The following is a 26,575-nucleotide window of genomic DNA, read 5'->3' as shown; positions in this document are numbered from 1 at the left end:
GCAGCACTCTGAAGACTCTCTGGCTGGGCAGCACTCTGAAGACTCTCTGGCTGGGCAGCACTCTGAAGACTCTCTGGCTGGGCAGCACTCTGAAGACTCTCTGGGGCTGGACGCTCTGAACCCCTCACTGGGGCTGGACGCTCTGAAGACGCCCCTCCTGGGGCTGGACGCTCTGAAGACGCCCCTCCTGGGGCTGGACACTCTGAAGACGCCCCTCCTGGGGCTGGACACTCTGAAGACGCCCCTCCTGGGGCTGTGGACACGGACTCCTCTGTGACTGTAAATGGCTTGAACATTCTTCTCTGGACACCCAACTTGGGATAAGGTCTTTTAACCACCGGACCCCAGTCATAAATTTGAGTCTCTCTCAGAAGAGTAGCCTTCTTGATACCCCCGTCAGCAGCAGAAGGATCAGATACTGTGGATGACTTGTAGACATGAGCACTATGATACTGAGAATTGTCACTATTACCTGGCTTGCGAAGAATGCAGTCTTTAACAAAATGACCAGAATTTCCACAGTAAAGACAGAGATGTAGCTCCTTACACCGCTGACGTTCAGCTTCAGAGAGCTTGGGCCGTGGATAGCTCTGATGAAAAACTTTCCCTTGCGCAGAGGAAGAGACTCTATTAACTGGATGGGACAAAACAGGATCAACAACGTTGGTAGTATTCCTGAGGAGATCAGGCAACACAGAGAGAATACTAGGCAAAAGTTCTTGTAACTGTAGTAACATCTGGTAGAAAATCTGCAGTTGGTCAGGAGTCTTAGAGCAGAAGGTCAGGGAATCTCTGGAGAAAGAATTCCGCTGCAGACACTGTGCCAATTGATGCTGAGTCGACTCCAGACCTTCCAAGCGTCCTGCAATATTGCTTAGGAGGTCCTGCGTCAGACAAACACTTTCGGCCGGGTCCATGTGGCCAGTTCCTACTGTCATGACTAAGGTTTTGTGAACCCGGTGCTAGCGAAGTCTGCGCGGGCGACTGGAGGACTACACGAATACCACCACTGACCTGGTTTGGAAGTGTTGTGGACTCGGGGTCTCTTCCGGTGACTGGGAAGAGGAACCGCGGCAGAGATGGCCGAATCCAGGTTCTCCTCATGCAGGATGAGGTCGGCAGACAGGAAGCACGTGTGGGCGCTGAAGGTCTCCTGAAAGACAGAACTGGAAAGGCGCTGATGAATCAGTGAAGAATAACAGGTACAACTGTGCTAAAGGGCACGGGGTGCTTGGGGACACTGAGATGCTTGGAGACACTGAGGTGCTTGGAGACACTGAGGTGCTTGGAGACACCGAGGTGCTTGGAGACACCGAGGTGCTTGGAGACACCGAGGTGCTTGGAGGCACTGAGGTGCGTAGAGGCACTGAGGTGCGTAGAGGCACTGAGGTGCGTGGAGGCACTGAGGTGCGTGGAGGCACTGAGGTGCGTAGAGACACTGAGGTGCGTAGAGACACTGAGGTGCGTAGAGACATTGAGGTGCGTGGAGGCACTGAGGTGATTAGAGACACTGGGGTGCGTAGAGACACTGGGGTGCGTAGAGACACTGGGGTGCTGAGGCACGGAGGTGCTGGAAGCACGGAGATGCTGAGGCACGGAGGTGCTGGAAGCACAGAGATGCTGAGGCACGGAGGTGCTGGAAGCACGGAGGTACTGAGGCACGGAGGTGCTGAAAGCACGGAGATGCAGAGGCACGGAGGTGCTGAAAGCACGGAGGTACTGAGGCACGGAGGTGCTGGAAGCACGGAAGTGCTGAGGCACGGAGGTGCTGGAAGCACGGAGGTGCAGAGGCACGGAGGTGCTGGAAGCACGGAGGTACTGAGGCACAGAGGTGCTGAAGCACGGAGGCACGGAGGTGCAGAGGCACGGAGGTGCAGAGGCACGGAGGTGCTGAGGCACGGAGGTGCTGAGGCACGGAGGTGCTGAGGCACGGAGGTGCAGAGGCACGGAGGCACGGAGGAGCTGGAAGCACGGAGGTGCTGAGGCACGGAGGAGCTGGAAGCACGGAGGTGCTGAGGCACGGAGGTACTGAGGTACGGGAGCTCTGGAGATCACAACCTTAGGGAGCTCAGCTAGAATGCTCACACATAGCTGTGTGTGACACAAGGAACTGGCCCTGTTTCTAATTCAGCCTCCTGATTTATACTTCCTGGTCCTTGGTGATTGGTGAGCAGGATTAGGTGATGCAGAGAGTCTCAGGCTGGCAGAGGATTGAACAACTCTGGGTCAGGTGAACAGTCACTGTCATGTGACTACTCTAGCCAAGGCTGTGATGTAGAATGAGGCCTAGCAGGCCGAGAGAACACTGAAGCCTGGACTTCTGCAAAACACAGGATGGTTAACTACATCCCCTCCAGTCTGTGGTAGACATTATGGGCCTTTTTCAGACCCTGACACAGACGGGCAAAAATAATTGCAAACAACCAATTTTCATGATGCGATCGCATCATAATTGACAGGCGACGGGAGTCCGGGGGCAGCGTTACGGCATTGGGGGTGGTGGTAGTGTCACGGGAAATGCAGGCGTTTCATGGCCGTTTTCGGGGCCGGCCAATTAAGTCGTTTGCATTTCATACGACTGGAAACATGGCGGCGGTGCCCCTGCTTATGCCGTTATGCTGCATAGGCACGGGTCAACCTCTTTTTGAATTGCGATTGCCTCACGGGGAGGCACCACACATGCTGGGCGGCCTTGCCCTGTGTGATTTTGGTGGTTGCAAATTTTGCTAAAATAGCAAAATCTGCTACCAACTCTGAATAAGCTCCTTAGTTTGCAGAAAAGAACTTGCTTACTATCATTTTTCCATTGTTTTAGAAAAATGCAGCGATTTGACACAATTTAAGACCCCCCAAATGCATCTATTCATCCACAGCTTCTCACCTACAGTATGTCTTTGTGAGGATCTATGGATGAATGACTACTGCTGATGGTCAGTGCCATCTGTACCTAGAAAGAAAAATAAGAAAAGCCCAAAAACGAGCAGCGAAAGAAATAATAAGCCCAAAAACAAGCAACAATCAAAAAAATAAAGCAACTTTAAAAAAAAAAAAAAAAGATGCCCAATTCTGCTTGTTATAAGCTGAATTGGCAACTACGAAAGGGGCTGTTACTCCCACTGGCATTAGAAATAATACATGTAAAGAAAGAGTAAAGACAGAATTTTATCTTACGTATAAAATAAAAACGCGTTTACATAACGCTACGAGATGAATTTGCTGAACCACACCGCCCTCCAATGGTGGCGGAGAGTATGAGCTGTATACATGTCACGTCTCCGCAGTATGGGCATCTGCAGTCTATCACAGCACCAGCTGGTACTGACGCCAACTGCGCCATTTATAATGATGGCTGAAACTATTATTTGCCAACTAACTGTAACAGCCTACTTGGGGAATGTGAAAACCTGTTTATTAGATTAAGTAAGGAATGCGCTGACCCCCATAGAGGACCATGTGACCTCCATACGTGCGCACTTGACCCCCCTCCTCGGGTAAGGCGCAATGCGTGCACGTTCCCTGCCACAGGCGGGAACGCGGGGAGCGGAGTCCGGCAGCTCAGCAGCTGAGCTGCAGCGATGACGTCACGTGGAGCCGGCGGCGCGCGGCGGGGTATCGGCAGCAGCAGCAGCAGGAGAGCAGTAGAGATGGCGGGAGGCGGGAAGAGAGCACCGAGAGCCGAGCGGCAGGTGAGGGGGGCACGGCTTGCGGTTGCGATGGGGGAAATAATAAGTGGCATCCTGATGTACTCTGCATCCGTCTCTGACAGCATGTTATGCTTCTGTACGTCCCGTGACACACAGCAGCTGACACGGTGCGTTGGGACCTGTAGTGCTACAGCTGCCAGCGGGTCTTCCATTGATAAACCATTACCAATGTACTGTGCGAACCTGTCCTATGTTATTACATTACTGCAGGGTGCTCTGTACTACGCCACCCAATGTGGCATATACTGTGAGGACATGCTGGTTGTTGTAGTGCTGTAAGGGCCATAGGTTGCCAGTGAAGTATCGTGGGTCAGTGTGTCTGTGCTCAGCCCGTACCTACAGTGCGATTTGTTTTGTTCTATGTGAGGATAGTAAAAATAACGTGGGCAACAAGTGGTGTGCCATACAGGTGGGTGGCAGCGTGTCGTGTGTGCACATAATGCAGCCTCAGGGTACCTGTGGCAGTGCCTCCAGCACTGACACACTGCCCTGTGTCCAGCAACCCCCTACTGCTGGCGGTGTCCTTTGTTTAGGATACAGTCTGTACGCTTGTGGTCTGATGCTTCATCCCAGTGTGACCCTCTCTGAGAATGAAGCCTGCTTGTCCTATTTCTCTATCGTCCTAGTGGATGCTGGGGTTCCTGAAAGGACCATGGGGAATAGCGGCTCCGCAGGAGACAGGGCACAAAAAGTAAAGCTTTTTCAGATCAGGTGGTGTGCACTGGCTCCTCCCCCTATGACCCTCCTCCAGACTCCAGTTAGATTTTTGTGCCCGGACGAGAAGGGTGCAATCTAGGTGGCTCTCCTAAAGAGCTGCTTAGAAAAAGTTTAGCTAGGTTTTTTATTTTACAGTGATTCCTGCTGGCAACAGGATCACTGCAGCGAGGGACTGAGGGGAGAAGGAGTCAACTCACCTGCGTGCAGGATGGATTGGCTTCTTGGCTACTGGACATCAAGCTCCAGAGGGACGATCACAGGTACAGCCTGGATGGTCACCGGAGCCGCGCCGCCGGCCCCCTTGCAGATGCTGAAGTCAGAAGAGGTCCAGAATCGGCGGCTGAAGACTCCTGCAGTCTTCAAAAGGTAGCGCACAGCACTGCAGCTGTGCGCCATTTTCCTCTCAGCACACTTCACACGGCAGTCACTGAGGGTGCAGGGCGCTGGGAGGGGGGCGCCCTGGGAGGCAAATGACTACCTATAAAGGCTAAAAATACCTCACATATAGCCCCTAGAGGCTATATGGAGATATTTAACCCCTGCCTGATTTTTCTAAATAGCGGGAGACGAGCCCGCCAGAAAAGGGGCGGGGCCTATCTCCTCAGCACACGGCGCCATTTCCTCTCACAGCTCCGCTGGTCAGGACGGCTCCCAAGTCTCTCCCCTGCACTGCACTACAGAAACAGGGTAAAACAGAGAGGGGGGGGCAAATTTATGGCGATATTTTGATATAACAAAGCAGCTATAAGGGAGCACTTATTATAAGGCTATCCCTGATATATATATAGCGCTTTTGGTGTGTGCTGGCAAACTCTCCCTCTGTCTCCCCAAGGGGCTAGTGGGTCCTGTCCTCGTTAGGAGCATTCCCTGTGTGTCTGCTGTGTGTCGGTACGTGTGTGTCGACATGTATGAGGACGATATTGGTGTGGAGGCGGAGCAATTGCCAAATATGAGGATGTCACCCCCTAGGGAGTCGACACCAGAATGGATGCCTTTATTTATGGAACTACGGGATAGTGTCAACACGCTAAAGCAGTCGTTTGACGACATGAGGCGGCCGGACAATCAATTAGTGCCTGTCCAGGCGACTCAAACACCGTCAGGGGCTGTGAAACGCCCTTTGCCTCAGTCGGTCGACACAGACCCAGACACAGGCGATGACTCCAGTGGTGACGGTGACGAATCAACCGTATTTTCCAGTAGGGCCACACGTTATATGATTTTGGCAATGAAGGAGGCGTTACATTTAGCTGATACTACAGGTACCACTAAACAGGGTATTATGTGGGGTATGAAAAAACTACCTATAGTTTTTCCTGAATCAGAAGAATTAAATGACGTGTGTAATGAAGCGTGGGTTGCCCCTGATAAAAAGCTGATAATTTCAAAGAAATTATTGGCATTATACCCTTTCCCGCCAGAGATTAGGGAGCGCTGGGAAACACCTCCTAGGGTGGACAAGGCGCTAACACGCTTATCTAAACAAGTGGCGTTACCCTCTCCTGAGACGGCCGCACTTAAAGATCCATCAGATAGGAGGATGGAAAATATCCAAAAAAGTATATACACACATGCAGGTGTTATACTACGACCAGCTGTAGCGACTGCCTGGATGGGCAGTGCTGGGGTAGTTTGGTCAGAGTCCCTGATTGAAAATATTGATACCCTGGACAGGGACAATATTTTACTGTCGTTAGAACAAATAAAGGATGCATTTCTTTATATGCGTGATGCACAGAGGGATATCTGCACACTGGCATCACGGGTAAGTGCTATGTCCATTTCGGCCAGAAGAGCTTTATGGACGCGACAGTGGACAGGCGATGCGGATTCAAAACGGCATATGGAAGTTTTGCCGTATAAAGGGGAGGAGTTATTTGGAGTCGGTCTATCAGATTTGGTGGCCACGGCTACAGCCGGGAAATCCACCTTTCTACCTCAAGTCACTCCCCAACAGAAAAAGGCACCGACTTTTCAACCGCAGCCCTTTCGTTCCTTTAAAAATAAGAGAGCAAAGGGCTATTCATATCTGCCACGAGGCAGAGGTCGAGGGAAGAGACAGCAACACGCAGCTCCTTCCCAGGAACAGAAGCCCTCCCCGGCTTCTACAAAAGCCTCAGCATGACGCTGGGGCTTCTCAAGCGGACTCGGGGACGGTGGGCGGTCGTCTCAAAAATTACAGCGCGCAGTGGGCTCACTCGCAGGTAGATCCCTGGATCCTGCAGATAATATCTCAAGGGTACAGGTTGGAATTAGAGACAGATCCACCTCGCCGTTTCCTGAAGTCTGCTTTACCAACGTCCCCCTCCGAAAGGGAGACGGTTTTGGAAGCCATTCACAAGCTGTACTCTCAGCAGGTGATAGTCAAGGTACCTCTTCTACAACAAGGGAAGGGGTATTATTCCACTCTTTTTGTGGTACCGAAGCCGGATGGCTCGGTAAGGCCTATTCTAAATCTGAAGTCCTTGAACCTGTACATAAAGAAGTTCAAGTTCAAGATGGAGTCACTCAGAGCAGTGATAGCGAACCTGGAAGAGGGGGACTTTATGGTATCCTTGGACATCAAGGATGCGTATCTCCACGTTCCAATTTACCCCTCACACTAGGGGTACCTCAGGTTCGTTGTACAAAACTGTCACTATCAGTTTCAGACGCTGCCGTTCGGATTGTCCACGGCACCTCGGATCTTTACAAAGGTAATGGCCGAGATGATGATTCTTCTTCGAAGAAAAGGCGTATTAATTATCCCATACTTGGACGATCTCCTAATAAGGGCGAGGTCCAGAGAACAGCTAGAGATGGGATTAGCACTGTCTCAAGAAGTGCTAAAACAGCACGGGTGGATTCTGAATATTCCAAAATCCCAGTTAATGCCGACAACTCGTCTGCTGTTCCTAGGGATGATTCTGGACACGGTTCAGAAAAAGGTTTTTCTCCCGGAGGAAAAAGCCAAGGAGTTATCCGAGCTTGTCAGGAACCTCCTAAAACCAGGAAAGGTATCTGTACATCAATGCACAAGAGTCCTGGGAAAAATGGTGGCTTCTTACGAAGCAATTCCATTCGGCAGATTCCACGCAAGAATTTTCCAAAGGGATCTGTTGGACAAATGGTCAGGGTCGCATCTTCAGATGCACCTACGGATAACCCTGTCTCCAAGGACAAGGGTGTCTCTTCTGTGGTGGTTGCAGAGTCCTCATCTATTGGAGGGCCGCAGATTCGGCATACAGGATTGGATCCTGGTGACCACGGACGCCAGCCTGAGAGGCTGGGGAGCAGTCACACAAGGAAGAAACTTCCAGGGAGTATGGACAAGCCTGGAAACGTCTCTTCACATAAACATTCTGGAACTAAGAGCAATATACAATGCTCTAAGCCAGGCAGAACCTCTGCTTCAGGGAAAACCGGTGTTGATCCAGTCGGACAACATCACGGCAGTCGCCCATGTGAACAGACAGGGCGGCACAAGAAGCAGGAGTGCAATGGCAGAAGCTGCAAGGATTCTTCGCTGGGCAGAGAATCATGTGATAGCACTGTCAGCAGTGTTCATCCCGGGAGTGGACAACTGGGAAGCAGACTTCCTCAGCAGACACGATCTTCACCCGGGAGAGTGGGGACTTCATCCAGAAGTCTTCCACATGCTGGTAACCCGTTGGGAAAGACCAATGGTGGACATGATGGCGTCTCGCCTCAACAAAAAACTGGACAGGTATTGCGCCAGGTCAAGAGATCCGCAGGCAATAGCTGTGGACGCGCTGGTAACGCCTTGGGTGTACCAGTCGGTGTATGTGTTTCCTCCTCTGCCTCTCATACCAAAAGTATTGAGAATTATACGGCAAAGAGGCGTAAGAACGATACTAGTGGTTCCGGATTGGCCAAGAAGGACTTGGTACCCGGAACTTCAAGAGATGATCACGGAAGATCCGTGGCCTCTACCTCTAAGGAGGGACTTGCTTCAGCAGGGTCCCTGTCTGTTTCAAGACTTACCGCGGCTGCGTTTGACGGCATGGCGGTTGAACGCCGGATCCTAAAGGAAAAAGGCATGCCGGAAGAAGTCATTCCTACTTTGATTAAAGCAAGGAAGGAAGTAACCGTGCAACATTATCACCGAATTTGGCGAAAATATGTTGCGTGGTGCGAAGATCGGAGTGCTCCGACGGAGGAATTTCAACTGGGTCGATTCCTACATTTCCTGCAATCAGGATTGTCTATGGGTCTCAAATTGGGATCTATTAAGGTTCAAATTTCGGCCCTGTCGATTTTCTTTCAAAAAGAATTGGCTTCAGTCCCTGAAGTCCAGACCTTTGTTAAGGGAGTGCTGCATATACAGCCCCCTGTGGTGCCTCCAGTGGCACCGTGGGATCTCAATGTGGTTTTGGACTTTCTAAAATCTCATTGGTTTGAACCACTAAATAAGGTGGATTTGAAATATCTCACTTGGAAAGTGACCATGCTTCTAGCCCTGGCTTCTGCCAGGAGAGTGTCAGAATTGGCAGCTTTATCTTACAAAAGCCCATATCTGATTTTCCATTCGGACAGGGCAGAACTGCGGACTCGTCCGCATTTTCTCCCTAAGGTGGTGTCAGCATTTCATCTGAACCAGCCTATTGTAGTGCCTGCGGCTACAAGTGACTTGGAGGACTCCAAGTTACTGGACGTTGTCAGAGCATTAAAAATATATATTGCAAGGACAGCTGGAGTCAGAAAATCTGACTCGTTGTTTATATTGTATGCACCCAACAAGATGGGTGCTCCTGCGTCTAAGCAGACGATTGCTCGTTGGATCTGTAGCACAATCCAACTTGCACATTCTGTGGCAGGCCTGCCACAGCCTAAATCTGTAAAGGCCCACTCCACAAGGAAGGTGGGCTCATCTTGGGCGGCTGCCCGAGGGGTCTCGGCATTACAACTTTGCCGAGCAGCTACGTGGTCAGGGGAGAACACGTTTGTAAAATTTTACAAATTTGATACTCTGGCTAAGGAGGACCTGGAGTTCTCTCATTCGGTGCTGCAGAGTCATCCGCACTCTCCCGCCCGTTTGGGAGCTTTGGTATAATCCCCATGGTCCTTTCAGGAACCCCAGCATCCACTAGGACGATAGAGAAAATAAGATTTTACTTACCGATAAATCTATTTCTCGGAGTCCGTAGTGGATGCTGGGCGCCCATCCCAAGTGCGGATTATCTGCATAAATTGTACATAGTTATTGTTAACTACTTCGGGTTATTGTTGAAGGAAGCCATCTTTCAGAGGCTCCGCTGTTATCATACTGTTAACTGGGTTTAGATCACAGGTTGTACGGTGTGATTGGTGTGGCTGGTATGAGTCTTACCCGGGATTCAAAATCCTCCCTTATTGTGTACGCTCGTCCGGGCACAGTACCTAACTGGAGTCTGGAGGAGGGTCATAGGGGGAGGAGCCAGTGCACACCACCTTATCTGAAAAAGCTTTACTTTTTGTGCCCTGTCTCCTGCGGAGCCGCTATTCCCCATGGTCCTTTCAGGAACCCCAGCATCCACTACGGACTCCGAGAAATAGATTTATCGGTAAGTAAAATCTTATTATTAAACTTTATTCCTGGAACTCCCTATGAGAAATGCTAAAATCAACAGTACACTGTGCTAGGGGCGTATTGGCCATATACCCTACCGAGATTTCTCTAACGTCCTAAGTGGATGCTGGGGACTCCGTAAGGACCATGGGGAATAGCGGCTCCGCAGGAGACTGGGCACAACTATAAAGAAAGCTTTTAGACTACTGGTGTGCACTGGCTCCTCCCACTAAGACCCTCCACCAGACTTCAGTTAGATTCTTGTGCCCGGCTGAGCTGGATGCACACTAGGGGCTCTCCTGAGCACCTAGAAAGAAAGTATATTTAGGTTTTTTATTTTACAGTGAGATCTGCTGGCAACAGACTCACTGCAGCGAGGGACTAAGGGGAGAAGAAGCGAACCTACCTAACAGGTGGTAGTTTGGGCTTCTTAGGCTACTGGAGGACAGGACCCCACTAGCCCTTTGGGGAGACAGAGGGAGAGTTTGCCAGCACACACCAAAAACGCTATAATTATACAGGGACAACCCCTTATACAAGTGTTTTCCCTTATAGCATTTTCACATATGTAATCATATCGCCAAATAAGTGCCCCCCCTCTCTGTTTTAACCCTGTTTCTGTAGTGCAGTGCAGGGGAGAGCCTGGGAGCCTTCCTCACAGCAGAGCTGAGCAGGAAAATGGCGCCGTGTGCTGAGGAGAATAGGCCCCGCCCCCTAAAACGGCGGGCTCTTCTCCCGGAGTTTGTGAGATCTGGCAGGGGTTAAATACATCCATATAGCCTCAAGGACTATATGTGATGTATTTTAGCCATAAAAAAGGTATAATACATTGCTGCCCAGGGCGCCCCCCCCAGCGCCCTGCACCCTCAGTGACCGCTGGTATGAAGTGTGCTGACAACAATGGCGCACAGCTGCAGTGCTGTGCGCTACCTTATGAAGACTGAAAGTCTTCTGCCGCCTGTTTCTGGACCTCTGGACCTCTTCAACTTCGGCATCTGCAAGGGGGGTCGGCGGCACGGCTCCGGGACGAACCCCAGGGTGAGACCTGTGTTCCGACTCCCTCTGGAGCTAATGGTGTCCAGTAGCCTAAGAAGCAAATCCATCCTGCACGCAGGTGAGTTTACTTCTCTCCCCTAAGTCCCTCGTAGCAGTGAGCCTGTTGCCAGCAGGACTCACTGAAAATAAAAAACCTAACTTAAACTTTTATTCTAAGCAGCTCAGGAGAGCCACCTAGATTGCACCCTTCTCGGCCGGGCACAGTATCCTAACTGAGGCTTGGAGGAGGGTCATAGGGGGAGGAGCCAGTGCACACCACCTGATCCTAAAGCTTTTATTATTGTGCCCTGTCTCCTGCGGAGCCGCTAAACCCCATGGTCCTGACGGAGTCCCCAGCATCCACTACGGACTACGAGAAATAGAATTATCGGTAAGTAAATTCTTATTTTTACAGTGAGATCTGCTGGCAACAGACTCACTGCAGCGAGGGACTAAGGGGAGAAGAAGCGAACCTACCTAACAGGTGGTAGTTTGGGCTTCTTAGGCTACTGGACACCATTAGCTCCAGAGGGATCGACCGCAGGACCCGACCTTGGTGTTCGTTCCCGGAGCCGCGCCGCCGTCCCCCTTACAGAGCCAGAAGCAAGAAGAGGTCCGGAAAATCGGCGGCAGAAGACTTCGGTCTTCACCAAGGTAGCGCACAGCACTGCAGCTGTGCGCCATTGCTCCTCATGTACACCTCACACTCCGGTCACTGATGGGTGCGGGGGGAGGGGGGGGGCCTGAGGGCAATATATGACACCTTGGCTGGCAAATATACATCATATATAGTCCTAGAAGCTATATAGATGTAAAATTACCCCTGCCATAATTCCAGAAAAAGCGGGAGAAAGTCAGCCGAAAAGGGGGCGGGGCTTCTCCCTCAGCACACTGGCGCCATTTTTCCATCACAGCTCCGCTGGAAGGAAGCTCCCTGGCTCTCCCCTGCAGTCTGAACACTACAGAAGGGTAAAAAAGAGAGGGGGGGCACTAAATTTAGGCGCAGTATAGATAATATATATATATAAGATATATATAAAAAAGCAGCTATAAGGGAAAACACTCATTGATAGTGGGATCCCAGTGTTATATAGCGCTCTGGTGTGTGCTGGCATACTCTCTCTCTGTCTCCCCAAAGGGCTTTGTGGGGTCCTGTCCTTTGTCAGAGCATTCCCTGTGTGTTTGCGGTGTGTCGGTACGGCTGTGTCGACATGTTTGATGAGGAGGCTTATGTGGAGGCGGAGCAGATGCCTGTAAATGTGATGTCACCCCCTGCGGGGTCGACACCTGAGTGGATGGTGCTGTGGAAGGAATTACGTGATAGTGTCGACTCCTTACATAAAAGTTTTGACGACTTACCAAATGTGGGACAGCCGGCTTCTCAGCCTGTGTCTGCCCAGGCGTCTCAAAAGCCATCAGGGGCTCTAAAACGCCCGCTACCTCAGATGGTTGACACAGATGTCGACACGGATACTGACTCCAGTGTCGACGACGAGGAGACTAATGTAAATTCCAGTAGGGCCACACCTTACATGATTGAGGCAATGAAAAATGTGTTGCACATTTCTGATGTTACCCCCGGTACCACAAAAAAGGGTATAATGTTTGGAGAGAAAAAAACTACCAGTAGTTTTCCTCCATCTGAAGAGTTAAATGAAGTGTGTGAAGAAGCGTGGGCTTCCTCTGATAAAAAGCTGGTAATTTCTAAGAGGTTACTAATGGCGTACCCTTTCCCGCCAGAGGATAGGTCACGCTGGGAAACATCCCCTAGGGTGGATAAAGCGCTCACACGCGTATCAAAGAAGGTGGCACTACCGTCTCCGGATACGGCCGCCCTGAAGGAATCTGCTGATAGAAAGCAGGAGGCTATCCTGAAATCTATATATACACACACAGGTGTTATACTGAGACCGGCTATAGCTTCAGCCTGGATGTGCAGTGCTGCTGCTGCGTGGTCAGATTCCCTGTCAGAAAATATAGATACCCTAGACAGGGACACTAATTTGCTAAACGTAGAGCATATAAAAGACGCACTTTTATACATGAGGGATGCACAGAGGGATTTCTCTATCGTCCTAGTGGATGCTGGGGTTCCTGAAAGGACCATGGGGAATAGCGGCTCCGCAGGAGACAGGGCACAAAAAGTAAAGCTTTAGGATCAGGTGGTGTGCACTGGCTCCTCCCCCTATGACCCTCCTCCAAGCCTCTGTTAGATTTTTGTGCCCGGCCGAGAAGGGTGCAATCTAGGTGGCTTTCCTAAAGAGCTGCTTAGAAAAGTTTAGCTTAGGTTTTTTATTTTACAGTGAGTCCTGCTGGCAACAGGATCACTGCAACGAGGGACTTAGGGGAGAAGAAGTGAACTCACCTGCGTGCAGGATGGATTGGCTTCTTGGCTACTGGACATTAGCTCCAGAGGGACGATCACAGGTACAGCCTGGATGGTCACCGGAGCCTCGCCGCCGGCCCCCTTGCAGATGCTGAAATGTTGGTGAGGAGGCGGAGCAATTGTCTGTAATGGTGATGTCACTCTCTAGGGAGTCGACACCGGAATGGATGGCTTATTTAGGGAATTACGTGATAATGTCAACACGCGCCAAGGTCGGTTGACGACATGAGACGGCCGACAAACAATTAGTACCGGTCCAGACGTCTCAAAAACACCGTCAGGGGTTTTAAAACGCCCGTTTACTTTAGTCGGTCGACACAGACACAGACAGGGACACTGAATCCAGTGTCGACGGTGAATAAACAAACGTATTCCTTATTAGGGCCACACGTTAAGGGCAATGAAGGAGGTGTTACATATTTCTGATACTACAAGTACCACAAAAGAGGGTATTATGTGGGATGTGAAAAAACTACCGTAGTTTTTCCTGATTCAGATAAATTAAATGAAGTGTGTGATGATGCGTGGGTTCCCCCCGATAGAAAATATGGGCGGTATACCCTTTCCCGCCAGAAGTTAGGGCGCGTTGGGAAACACCCCTTAGGGTGGATAAGGCGCTCACACGCTTATCAGAACAAGTGGCGGTACCGTCTATAGATAGGGCCGTCCTCAAGGAGCCAGCTGACAGGAGGCTGGAAAAATATCATAAAAAGTATATACACACATACTGGTGTTATACTGCGACCAGCGATCGCCTCAGCCTGGATGTGCAGAGCTGGGGTGGCTTGGTCGGATTCCCTGACTAAAAATATTGATACCCTTGACAGGGACAGTATTTTATTGACTATAGAGCATTTAAAGGATGTATTTCTATATATGCGAGATGCACAGAGGGATATTTGCACTCTGGCATCAAGAGTAAGTGCGATGTCCATATCTGCCAGAAGATGTTTATGGACACGACAGTGGTCAGGTGATGCAGATTCCAAACGGCACAAAGGTGTATTGCCGTATAAAGGAAGAGGAGTTATTTGGGGTCGGTCCATCGGACCTGGTGGCCACGGCAACTGCTGGAAAATCCACCGTTTTTACCCTAAGTCACATCTCTGCAGAAAAAGACACCGTCTTTTCAGCTTCAGTCCTTTCGTCCCTATAAGAGTCATATCTGCCCAGGGATAGAGGAAAGGGAAGAAGACTGCAGCAGGCAGCCCATTCCCAGGAACAGAAGCGTTCCACCGCTTCTGACAAGCTCTCAGCATGACCCTGAGACCGTACAGGACCCCTGGATCCTACAAGTAGTATCCCAGGGGTACAGTTTGGAATGTCGAGACGTTTCCCCTGCGCAGGCTCCTAAAGTCTGCTTTACCAAGGTCTCCCTCCGACAAGGAGGCAGTATGGAAAAAAATTCACGAGCTGTATTCCCAGCAGGTGATAATTAAATTACTCCTCCTACAACAAGAAAAGGGGTATTATTCCACACTATATTGTGGTACTGAAGCCAGAAGGCTAGGTGAGACTTATTCTAAATCTAAAAAAATTTGAACACTTACAAAGGTTCAAATCAAGATGGAGTCACTCAGAGCAGTGATAACGAACCGGGATCCATGTCCCAAATTTGCCCTTATCACTAAGGGTACCTCAGGTTCGTGGTACAGAACTGTCACTATCAGTTTCAGACGCTGCCGTTTGGATTGTCTACGGCACCCCGGGTCTTTACCAAGGTAATGGCTGAAATGATGGTTCTTCTTCGAAGAAAAGGCGTCTTAATTATCCCTTACTTGGACGATCTCCTGATAAGGGCAAAGTCCAGGGAACAGTTGGAGGTCGGAGTAGCACTATCTCGGATACTGTTACAACAGCAGGGGTGGATTCTAAATATTCTAAAATCGCAGCTGATCCCGACAACAAGTCTCCTGTGCTTAGGGATGATTCTGGACACAGTCCAGAAAAAGGTGTTTCTCCCGGAAGAGAAAGCCAGGGAGTTATCCGAGCTAGTCAGGAACCTCCTAAAATCAGTGCATCATTGCACAAGGGCCATGGTAAAAAAAATGGTGACTTCCTTCGAAGCAATTCCAGTCGGCAGATTTCATGCAAGAACTTTTCAGTGGGATCTGCTGGACAAATGGTCCGGATCGCATCTTCAGATGCATCAGCGGATAACCCTATATCCAAGGACAAGGGTGTCTCTCCTGTGGTGGTTACAGAGTGCTCATCTTCTAGAGGGCCGCAGATTCGGCATTCAGTTTTGGATGTTGGTGACCACGGAGGCCAGCCCGAGAGGCTGGGGAGCAGTCACACAAGGAAAAAATTTCCAGGGAGTGTGATCAAGTCTGGAGAGTTTTCTCCACATAAATATAGCTAAGGGTAAATTTATAATGCTCTAAGCTTAGCAAGACCTCTGCTTCAAGGTCAGCCGGTATTGATCCAGTGGGATAAAACATCACGGCAGTCGCCCACGTAAATAGACAGGGCGGCACAAGAAGCAGGAGGGCAGTGGCAAAAACTGCAAGGACTTTTCGCTGGGCGGAAAATCATGTGATAGCACTGTCAGCAGTGTTTCATTCCGGGAATGGAAACTGGGAAGCAGACTTCCTCAGTAGGCACGACCTCCACCCGGCAGAGTGGGAACTTCATGGGGAAGTTTTCCACATGATTGTAAACCGTTGGGAATTACCAAAGGTGGACATGATGGCGTCCCGTCTGAACAAAAAACGGGACAGGTATTGCGCCAGGTTAAGAGACCCTCAGGCAATAGCTGTGGACGTTCTGGTAACACCGTGGGTGTACCAGTCGGTGTATGTGTTCCATCCTCTGCTTTTCATACCTAAAGTACTGAGAATTATAAGACGTAGAGGAGTAAGAACTATACTCATGGCTCCGGATTGGCCAAGAAGGACTTGGTACCCGGAACTTCAAGAGATGCTCACAGAGGACTTATGGCCTCTGCCGCTAAGAAGGGACTTGTTTCAGCAAGTACCATGTCTGTTCCAAGACTTACCGCAGCTGCGTTTGACGGCATGGCGGTGGAACGCCGGATCCTAAGGGAAAAGGCATTCAGGAAGAGGTCATTCCTACCCTGGTCAAAGCCAGAAAGGAGGTGACCGCACAACATTATCACCACATGTGGCGAAAATATGTTGCGTGGTGTGAGGCCAGGAAGGCCCCACGAAGAAATTTCAACTCGGTCGATTCCTGCATTTCCTGCAAACAGGAGTGTCTATGGGCCTCAAATTGGGGTCCATTAAGGTTCAAATTTCGGCCCTGTCGATTTTTCTTCCAGAAAGAATTGGCTTCAGTTCCTGAAGTCCAGAAGTTTGTCAAGGGAGTATTGCATATGCAACCCCCTTTTGTGCCTCCAGTGGCACTGTGGGATCTCAACGTAGTTCTGGGATTCCTCAAAACACATTGGTTTAAAACCAGTCAAATCTGTGGATTTGAAGCATCTCACATGAAAAGTGAACATGCTCTTGGACCTGGCCTGGACCAGGCGAGTGTCAAATTGGTGGTTTTTTTTCTCAAAAAAGCCCATATCTGTTTGTCCATTCGGACAGGGCAGAGCTGCGGACTCGTCCCCAGTTCTCTCCCTAAGGTGGTGTCAGTGTTTCACCTGAACCAGCTTATTGTGGTGTCTTGCGCCTACTAGGGACTTGGAGGACTCCAAGTTGCTAGATGTGGTCAGGGCCCTGAAAATATAGGTTCCAGGACGGCTGGAGTCAGGAAAACTGACTTGCTGTTACCCTGTATGCACCCAACAAACTGGGTGCTCTTGCTTTTAAGCAGACTTTTGCTAGTTGGATGTGTAATACAATTCAGCTTGCACATTCTGTGGCAGGCCTGCCACAGCCAAAATATGTAAATGCCCATTCCACAAGGAAGGTGGGCTCATCTTGGGCGGCTGCCCGAGGGGTCTCGGCTTTACAACTTTGCCGAGCGGCTATTTAGTCAGGGGCAAACACGTTTGTAAAATCCTACAAATTTGATACCCTGGCTAAGGAGGACCTGGAGTTCTCTCATTCGGTGCTGCAGAGTCATCCGCACTCTCCCGCCCGTTTGGGAGCTTTGGTATAATCCCCATGGTCCTTTCAGGAACCCCAGCATCCACTAGGACGATAGAGAAAATAAGAATTTACTTACCGATAATTCTATTTCTCGGAGTCCGTAGTGGATGCTGGGCGCCCATCCCAAGTGCGGATTATCTGCATTACTTGTACATAGTTACAAAAATCGGGTTATTATTGTTGTGAGCCATCTTTTCAGAGGCTCCGCTGTTATCATACTGTTAACTGGGTTCAGATCACAGGTTGTACAGTGTGATTGGTGTGGCTGGTATGAGTCTTACCCGGGATTCATAAATCCTTCCTTATTGTGTACGCTCGTCCGGGCACAGTACCTAACTGAGGCTTGGAGGAGGGTCATAGGGGGAGGAGCCAGTGCACACCACCTGATCCTAAAGCTTTACTTTTTGTGCCCTGTCTCCTGCGGAGCCGCTATTCCCCATGGTCCTTTCAGGAACCCCAGCATCCACTACGGACTCCGAGAAATAGAATTATCGGTAAGTAAATTCTTATTATTTGCCGGCTGGCATCCAAAATTAGTGCAATGTCCATTTCTGCCAGGAGAGGGTTATGGACTCGGCAGTGGACAGGTGATGCAGATTCCAAACGACACATGGAAGTTCTGCCTTATAAGGGTGAGGAATTGTTCGGGGATGGTCTCTCGGACCTCGTTTCCACGGCAACAGCTGGGAAATCTACATTTTTACCCCATGTTCCCTCACAACCAAAGAAAGCACCGTATTATCAGGTACAGTCCTTTCGGCCCAATAGGGGCAAGCGGGTTAAAGGCGCGTCCTTTCTGCCCAGAGGCAGAGGTAGGGGAAAGAAGCTGCAACATACAGCCAGTTCCCAGGAACAAAAGTCCTCCCCCCCGCTTCCTCTAAGTCCACAGCATGACGCTGGGGCTTCACAGGCGGAGCCAGGTACGGTGGGGGCCCGTCTCAAAAATTTCAGCGATCAGTGGGCTCGCTCACGGGTGGACCCCTGGATCCTTCAAGTAGTATCTCAGGGGTACAAGCTGGAATTCGAGACGTCTCCCCCCCGCCGTTTCCTCAAATCTACCTTGCCAACCACTCCCTCAGGCAGGGAGGCAGTGTTACAGGCAATTCACAAGCTGCATTCACAACAAGTGATAGTAAAGGTGCCCCTACTTCAACAAGGAAGGGGTTACTATTCCACAATGTTTGTGGTACCGAAACCGGACGGTTCGGTGAGACCCATTTTAAATTTGAAATCCTTGAACACGTATATAAAAAATTTCAAGTTCAAGATGGAATCGCTCAGGGCGGTTATTGCAAGCCTGGACGAGGGGGATTACATGGTATCGCTGGACATCAAGGATGCTTACCTACATGTCCCCATTTACCATCCTCACCAGGAGTACCTCAGGTTTGTGGTACTAGATTGTCATTACCAGTTCCAGACGTTGCCGTTCGGTCTCTCCACGGCTCCGAGGGTCTTTACCAAGGTAATGGCGGAAATGATGATACTACTTCGAAAGAAGGGAGTTTTAATTATCCCGTACTTGGACGATCTCCTGATAAAGGCGAGGTCCAGAGAGCAGTAGTTGGTAGGGGTAGCACTATCTCGGGAAGTGCTACAACAGCTCGGCTGGATTCTAAACATTCCAAAGTCACAGCTGGTCCCTACGACACGCCTGCTGTTCCTAGGGATGGTTCTGGACACAGAACAGAGAAAAGTGTTTCTCCCAGAGGAAAAGGCCAAGGAGCTGTCATCTCTAGTCAGAGGCTAGCTGGCGGTGTCCTTTGTTTAGGATACAGTCTGTACGCTTGTGGTCTGATGCTTCATCCCAGTGTGACCCTCTCTGAGAATGAAGCCTGCTTGTCCTATATTAAACTTTATTCCTGGAACTCCCTATGAGAAATGCTAAAATCAACAGTACACTGTGCTAGGGGCGTATTGGCCATATACCCTACCGAGATTTCTCTAACGTCCTAAGTGGATGCTGGGGACTCCGTAAGGACCATGGGGAATAGCGGCTCCGCAGGAGACTGGGCACAACTATAAAGAAAGCTTTTAGACTACTGGTGTGCACTGGCTCCTCCCACTAAGACCCTCCACCAGACTTCAGTTAGATTCTTGTGCCCGGCTGAGCTGGATGCACACTAGGGGCTCTCCTGAGCACCTAGAAAGAAAGTATATTTAGGTTTTTTATTTTACAGTGAGATCTGCTGGCAACAGACTCACTGCAGCGAGGGACTAAGGGGAGAAGAAGCGAACCTACCTAACAGGTGGTAGTTTGGGCTTCTTAGGCTACTGGAGGACAGGACCCCACTAGCCCTTTGGGGAGACAGAGGGAGAGTTTGACAGCACACACCAAAAACGCTATAATTATACAGGGACAACCCCTTATACAAGTGTTTTCCCTTATAGCATTTTCACATATGTAATCATATCGCCAAATAAGTGCCCCCCCTCTCTGTTTTAACCCTGTTTCTGTAGTGCAGTGCAGGGGAGAGCCTGGGAGCCTTCCTCACAGCAGAGCTGAGCAGGAAAATGGCGCCGTGTGCTGAGGAGAATAGGCCCCGCCCCCTAAAACGGCGGGCTCTTCTCCCGGAGTTTGTGAGATCTGGCAGGGGTTAAATACATCCATATAGCCTCAAGGACTATATGTGATGTATTTTAGCCATAAAAAAGGTATAATACATTGCTGCCCAGGGCGCCCCCCCCAGCGCCCTGCACCCTCAGTGACCGCTGGTATGAAGTGTGCTGACAACAATGGCGCACAGCTGCAGTGCTGTGCGCTACCTTATGAAGACTGAAAGTCTTCTGCCGCCTGTTTCTGGACCTCTGGACCTCTTCAACTTCGGCATCTGCAAGGGGGGTCGGCGGCACGGCTCCGGGACGAACCCCAGGGTGAGACCTGTGTTCCGACTCCCTCTGGAGCTAATGGTGTCCAGTAGCCTAAGAAGCAAATCCATCCTGCACGCAGGTGAGTTTACTTCTCTCCCCTAAGTCCCTCGTAGCAGTGAGCCTGTTGCCAGCAGGACTCACTGAAAATAAAAAACCTAACTTAAACTTTTATTCTAAGCAGCTCAGGAGAGCCACCTAGATTGCACCCTTCTCGGCCGGGCACGGTATCCTAACTGAGGCTTGGAGGAGGGTCATAGGGGGAGGAGCCAGTGCACACCACCTGATCCTAAAGCTTTTATTATTGTGCCCTGTCTCCTGCGGAGCCGCTAAACCCCATGGTCCTGACGGAGTCCCCAGCATCCACTACGGACTACGAGAAATAGAATTATCGGTAAGTAAATTCTTATTTTTACAGTGAGATCTGCTGGCAACAGACTCACTGCAGCGAGGGACTAAGGGGAGAAGAAGCGAACCTACCTAACAGGTGGTAGTTTGGGCTTCTTAGGCTACTGGACACCATTAGCTCCAGAGGGATCGACCGCAGGACCCGACCTTGGTGTTCGTTCCCGGAGCCGCGCCGCCGTCCCCCTTACAGAGCCAGAAGCAAGAAGAGGTCCGGAAAATCGGCGGCAGAAGACTTCGGTCTTCACCAAGGTAGCGCACAGCACTGCAGCTGTGCGCCATTGCTCCTCATGTACACCTCACACTCCGGTCACTGATGGGTGCGGGGGGAGGGGGGGGGGCCTGAGGGCAATATATGACACCTTGGCTGGCAAATATACATCATATATAGTCCTAGAAGCTATATAGATGTAAAATTACCCCTGCCATAATTCCAGAAAAAGCGGGAGAAAGTCAGCCGAAAAGGGGGCGGGGCTTCTCCCTCAGCACACTGGCGCCATTTTTCCATCACAGCTCCGCTGGAAGGAAGCTCCCTGGCTCTCCCCTGCAGTCTGAACACTACAGAAGGGTAAAAAAGAGAGGGGGGGCACTAAATTTAGGCGCAGTATAGATAATATATATATATAAGATATATATAAAAAAGCAGCTATAAGGGAAAACACTCATTGATAGTGGGATCCCAGTGTTATATAGCGCTCTGGTGTGTGCTGGCATACTCTCTCTCTGTCTCCCCAAAGGGCTTTGTGGGGTCCTGTCCTTTGTCAGAGCATTCCCTGTGTGTTTGCGGTGTGTCGGTACGGCTGTGTCGACATGTTTGATGAGGAGGCTTATGTGGAGGCGGAGCAGATGCCTGTAAATGTGATGTCACCCCCTGCGGGGTCGACACCTGAGTGGATGGTGCTGTGGAAGGAATTACGTGATAGTGTCGACTCCTTACATAAAAGTTTTGACGACTTACCAAATGTGGGACAGCCGGCTTCTCAGCCTGTGTCTGCCCAGGCGTCTCAAAAGCCATCAGGGGCTCTAAAACGCCCGCTACCTCAGATGGTTGACACAGATGTCGACACGGATACTGACTCCAGTGTCGACGACGAGGAGACTAATGTAAATTCCAGTAGGGCCACACCTTACATGATTGAGGCAATGAAAAATGTGTTGCACATTTCTGATGTTACCCCCGGTACCACAAAAAAGGGTATAATGTTTGGAGAGAAAAAAACTACCAGTAGTTTTCCTCCATCTGAAGAGTTAAATGAAGTGTGTGAAGAAGCGTGGGCTTCCTCTGATAAAAAGCTGGTAATTTCTAAGAGGTTACTAATGGCGTACCCTTTCCCGCCAGAGGATAGGTCACGCTGGGAAACATCCCCTAGGGTGGATAAAGCGCTCACACGCGTATCAAAGAAGGTGGCACTACCGTCTCCGGATACGGCCGCCCTGAAGGAATCTGCTGATAGAAAGCAGGAGGCTATCCTGAAATCTATATATACACACACAGGTGTTATACTGAGACCGGCTATAGCTTCAGCCTGGATGTGCAGTGCTGCTGCTGCGTGGTCAGATTCCCTGTCAGAAAATATAGATACCCTAGACAGGGACACTAATTTGCTAAACGTAGAGCATATAAAAGACGCACTTTTATACATGAGGGATGCACAGAGGGATTTCTCTATCGTCCTAGTGGATGCTGGGGTTCCTGAAAGGACCATGGGGAATAGCGGCTCCGCAGGAGACAGGGCACAAAAAGTAAAGCTTTAGGATCAGGTGGTGTGCACTGGCTCCTCCCCCTATGACCCTCCTCCAAGCCTCTGTTAGATTTTTGTGCCCGGCCGAGAAGGGTGCAATCTAGGTGGCTTTCCTAAAGAGCTGCTTAGAAAAGTTTAGCTTAGGTTTTTTATTTTACAGTGAGTCCTGCTGGCAACAGGATCACTGCAACGAGGGACTTAGGGGAGAAGAAGTGAACTCACCTGCGTGCAGGATGGATTGGCTTCTTGGCTACTGGACATTAGCTCCAGAGGGACGATCACAGGTACAGCCTGGATGGTCACCGGAGCCTCGCCGCCGGCCCCCTTGCAGATGCTGAAATGTTGGTGAGGAGGCGGAGCAATTGTCTGTAATGGTGATGTCACTCTCTAGGGAGTCGACACCGGAATGGATGGCTTATTTAGGGAATTACGTGATAATGTCAACACGCGCCAAGGTCGGTTGACGACATGAGACGGCCGACAAACAATTAGTACCGGTCCAGACGTCTCAAAAACACCGTCAGGGGTTTTAAAACGCCCGTTTACTTTAGTCGGTCGACACAGACACAGACAGGGACACTGAATCCAGTGTCGACGGTGAATAAACAAACGTATTCCTTATTAGGGCCACACGTTAAGGGCAATGAAGGAGGTGTTACATATTTCTGATACTACAAGTACCACAAAAGAGGGTATTATGTGGGATGTGAAAAAACTACCGTAGTTTTTCCTGATTCAGATAAATTAAATGAAGTGTGTGATGATGCGTGGGTTCCCCCCGATAGAAAATATGGGCGGTATACCCTTTCCCGCCAGAAGTTAGGGCGCGTTGGGAAACACCCCTTAGGGTGGATAAGGCGCTCACACGCTTATCAGAACAAGTGGCGGTACCGTCTATAGATAGGGCCGTCCTCAAGGAGCCAGCTGACAGGAGGCTGGAAAAATATCATAAAAAGTATATACACACATACTGGTGTTATACTGCGACCAGCGATCGCCTCAGCCTGGATGTGCAGAGCTGGGGTGGCTTGGTCGGATTCCCTGACTAAAAATATTGATACCCTTGACAGGGACAGTATTTTATTGACTATAGAGCATTTAAAGGATGTATTTCTATATATGCGAGATGCACAGAGGGATATTTGCACTCTGGCATCAAGAGTAAGTGCGATGTCCATATCTGCCAGAAGATGTTTATGGACACGACAGTGGTCAGGTGATGCAGATTCCAAACGGCACAAAGGTGTATTGCCGTATAAAGGAAGAGGAGTTATTTGGGGTCGGTCCATCGGACCTGGTGGCCACGGCAACTGCTGGAAAATCCACCGTTTTTACCCTAAGTCACATCTCTGCAGAAAAAGACACCGTCTTTTCAGCTTCAGTCCTTTCGTCCCTATAAGAGTCATATCTGCCCAGGGATAGAGGAAAGGGAAGAAGACTGCAGCAGGCAGCCCATTCCCAGGAACAGAAGCGTTCCACCGCTTCTGACAAGCTCTCAGCATGACCCTGAGACCGTACAGGACCCCTGGATCCTACAAGTAGTATCCCAGGGGTACAGTTTGGAATGTCGAGACGTTTCCCCTGCGCAGGCTCCTAAAGTCTGCTTTACCAAGGTCTCCCTCCGACAAGGAGGCAGTATGGAAAAAAATTCACGAGCTGTATTCCCAGCAGGTGATAATTAAATTACCCCTCCTACAACAAGAAAAGGGGTATTATTCCACACTATATTGTGGTACTGAAGCCAGAAGGCTAGGTGAGACTTATTCTAAATCTAAAAAAATTTGAACACTTACAAAGGTTCAAATCAAGATGGAGTCACTCAGAGCAGTGATAACGAACCGGGATCCATGTCCCAAATTTGCCCTTATCACTAAGGGTACCTCAGGTTCGTGGTACAGAACTGTCACTATCAGTTTCAGACGCTGCCGTTTGGATTGTCTACGGCACCCCGGGTCTTTACCAAGGTAATGGCCGAAATGATGGTTCTTCTTCGAAGAAAAGGCGTCTTAATTATCCCTTACTTGGACGATCTCCTGATAAGGGCAAAGTCCAGGGAACAGTTGGAGGTCGGAGTAGCACTATCTCGGATACTGTTACAACAGCAGGGGTGGATTCTAAATATTCTAAAATCGCAGCTGATCCCGACAACAAGTCTCCTGTGCTTAGGGATGATTCTGGACACAGTCCAGAAAAAGGTGTTTCTCCCGGAAGAGAAAGCCAGGGAGTTATCCGAGCTAGTCAGGAACCTCCTAAAATCAGTGCATCATTGCACAAGGGCCATGGTAAAAAAAATGGTGACTTCCTTCGAAGCAATTCCAGTCGGCAGATTTCATGCAAGAACTTTTCAGTGGGATCTGCTGGACAAATGGTCCGGATCGCATCTTCAGATGCATCAGCGGATAACCCTATATCCAAGGACAAGGGTGTCTCTCCTGTGGTGGTTACAGAGTGCTCATCTTCTAGAGGGCCGCAGATTCGGCATTCAGTTTTGGATGTTGGTGACCACGGAGGCCAGCCCGAGAGGCTGGGGAGCAGTCACACAAGGAAAAAATTTCCAGGGAGTGTGATCAAGTCTGGAGAGTTTTCTCCACATAAATATAGCTAAGGGTAAATTTATAATGCTCTAAGCTTAGCAAGACCTCTGCTTCAAGGTCAGCCGGTATTGATCCAGTGGGATAAAACATCACGGCAGTCGCCCACGTAAATAGACAGGGCGGCACAAGAAGCAGGAGGGCAGTGGCAAAAACTGCAAGGACTTTTCGCTGGGCGGAAAATCATGTGATAGCACTGTCAGCAGTGTTTCATTCCGGGAATGGAAACTGGGAAGCAGACTTCCTCAGTAGGCACGACCTCCACCCGGCAGAGTGGGAACTTCATGGGGAAGTTTTCCACATGATTGTAAACCGTTGGGAATTACCAAAGGTGGACATGATGGCGTCCCGTCTGAACAAAAAACGGGACAGGTATTGCGCCAGGTTAAGAGACCCTCAGGCAATAGCTGTGGACGTTCTGGTAACACCGTGGGTGTACCAGTCGGTGTATGTGTTCCATCCTCTGCTTTTCATACCTAAAGTACTGAGAATTATAAGACGTAGAGGAGTAAGAACTATACTCATGGCTCCGGATTGGCCAAGAAGGACTTGGTACCCGGAACTTCAAGAGATGCTCACAGAGGACTTATGGCCTCTGCCGCTAAGAAGGGACTTGTTTCAGCAAGTACCATGTCTGTTCCAAGACTTACCGCAGCTGCGTTTGACGGCATGGCGGTGGAACGCCGGATCCTAAGGGAAAAGGCATTCAGGAAGAGGTCATTCCTACCCTGGTCAAAGCCAGAAAGGAGGTGACCGCACAACATTATCACCACATGTGGCGAAAATATGTTGCGTGGTGTGAGGCCAGGAAGGCCCCACGAAGAAATTTCAACTCGGTCGATTCCTGCATTTCCTGCAAACAGGAGTGTCTATGGGCCTCAAATTGGGGTCCATTAAGGTTCAAATTTCGGCCCTGTCAATTGGCTTCAGTTCCTGAAGTCCAGAAGTTTGTCAAGGGAGTATTGCATATGCAACCCCCTTTTGTGCCTCCAGTGGCACTGTGGGATCTCAACGTAGTTCTGGGATTCCTCAAAACACATTGGTTTAAAACCAGTCAAATCTGTGGATTTGAAGCATCTCACATGAAAAGTGAACATGCTCTTGGACCTGGCCTGGACCAGGCGAGTGTCAAATTGGTGGGTTTTTTTCTCAAAAAAGCCCATATCTGTTTGTCCATTCGGACAGGGCAGAGCTGCGGACTCGTCCCCAGTTCTCTCCCTAAGGTGGTGTCAGTGTTTCACCTGAACCAGCTTATTGTGGTGTCTTGCGCCTACTAGGGACTTGGAGGACTCCAAGTTGCTAGATGTGGTCAGGGCCCTGAAAATATAGGTTCCGGGACGGCTGGAGTCAGGAAAACTGACTTGCTGTTACCCTGTATGCACCCAACAAACTGGGTGCTCTTGCTTTTAAGCAGACTTTTGCTAGTTGGATGTGTAATACAATTCAGCTTGCACATTCTGTGGCAGGCCTGCCACAGCCAAAATATGTAAATGCCCATTCCACAAGGAAGGTGGGCTCATC

At 49.9% G+C, this 26,575-nt stretch overlaps 1 protein-coding gene and 1 long non-coding RNA gene across 2 annotated transcripts in view; one reads left to right on the top strand and one right to left on the bottom strand.

Moving 5' to 3' along the window:
• The window catches only part of LOC134921980 (uncharacterized), a 28,400-nt gene extending 25,110 nt beyond the window's left edge, over positions 1 to 3,290 (bottom strand). The window contains exon 1 of the long non-coding RNA XR_010177500.1: positions 3,172 to 3,290. This is a non-coding gene — a long non-coding RNA (uncharacterized LOC134921980). The remainder of the gene's footprint in view (positions 1 to 3,171) is intronic.
• Positions 3,291 to 3,487: 197 nt separating this feature from the next.
• The window catches only part of LOC134921964 (histone PARylation factor 1), a 187,755-nt gene continuing 164,667 nt past the window's right edge, over positions 3,488 to 26,575 (top strand). The window contains exon 1 of the mRNA XM_063920630.1: positions 3,488 to 3,686. Coding sequence (XP_063776700.1) covers positions 3,576 to 3,686 — 111 coding nt within the window. The 5' untranslated portion in view covers positions 3,488 to 3,575. The remainder of the gene's footprint in view (positions 3,687 to 26,575) is intronic.

This window comes from Pseudophryne corroboree, chromosome 1 (genome assembly GCF_028390025.1).
Source record: "Pseudophryne corroboree isolate aPseCor3 chromosome 1, aPseCor3.hap2, whole genome shotgun sequence".
NCBI classification, from domain to species: domain Eukaryota; kingdom Metazoa; phylum Chordata; class Amphibia; order Anura; family Myobatrachidae; genus Pseudophryne; species Pseudophryne corroboree.
Note: the sequence above shows the minus strand (reverse complement) of the source record. Positions and strands in the feature narration are given on the sequence as shown.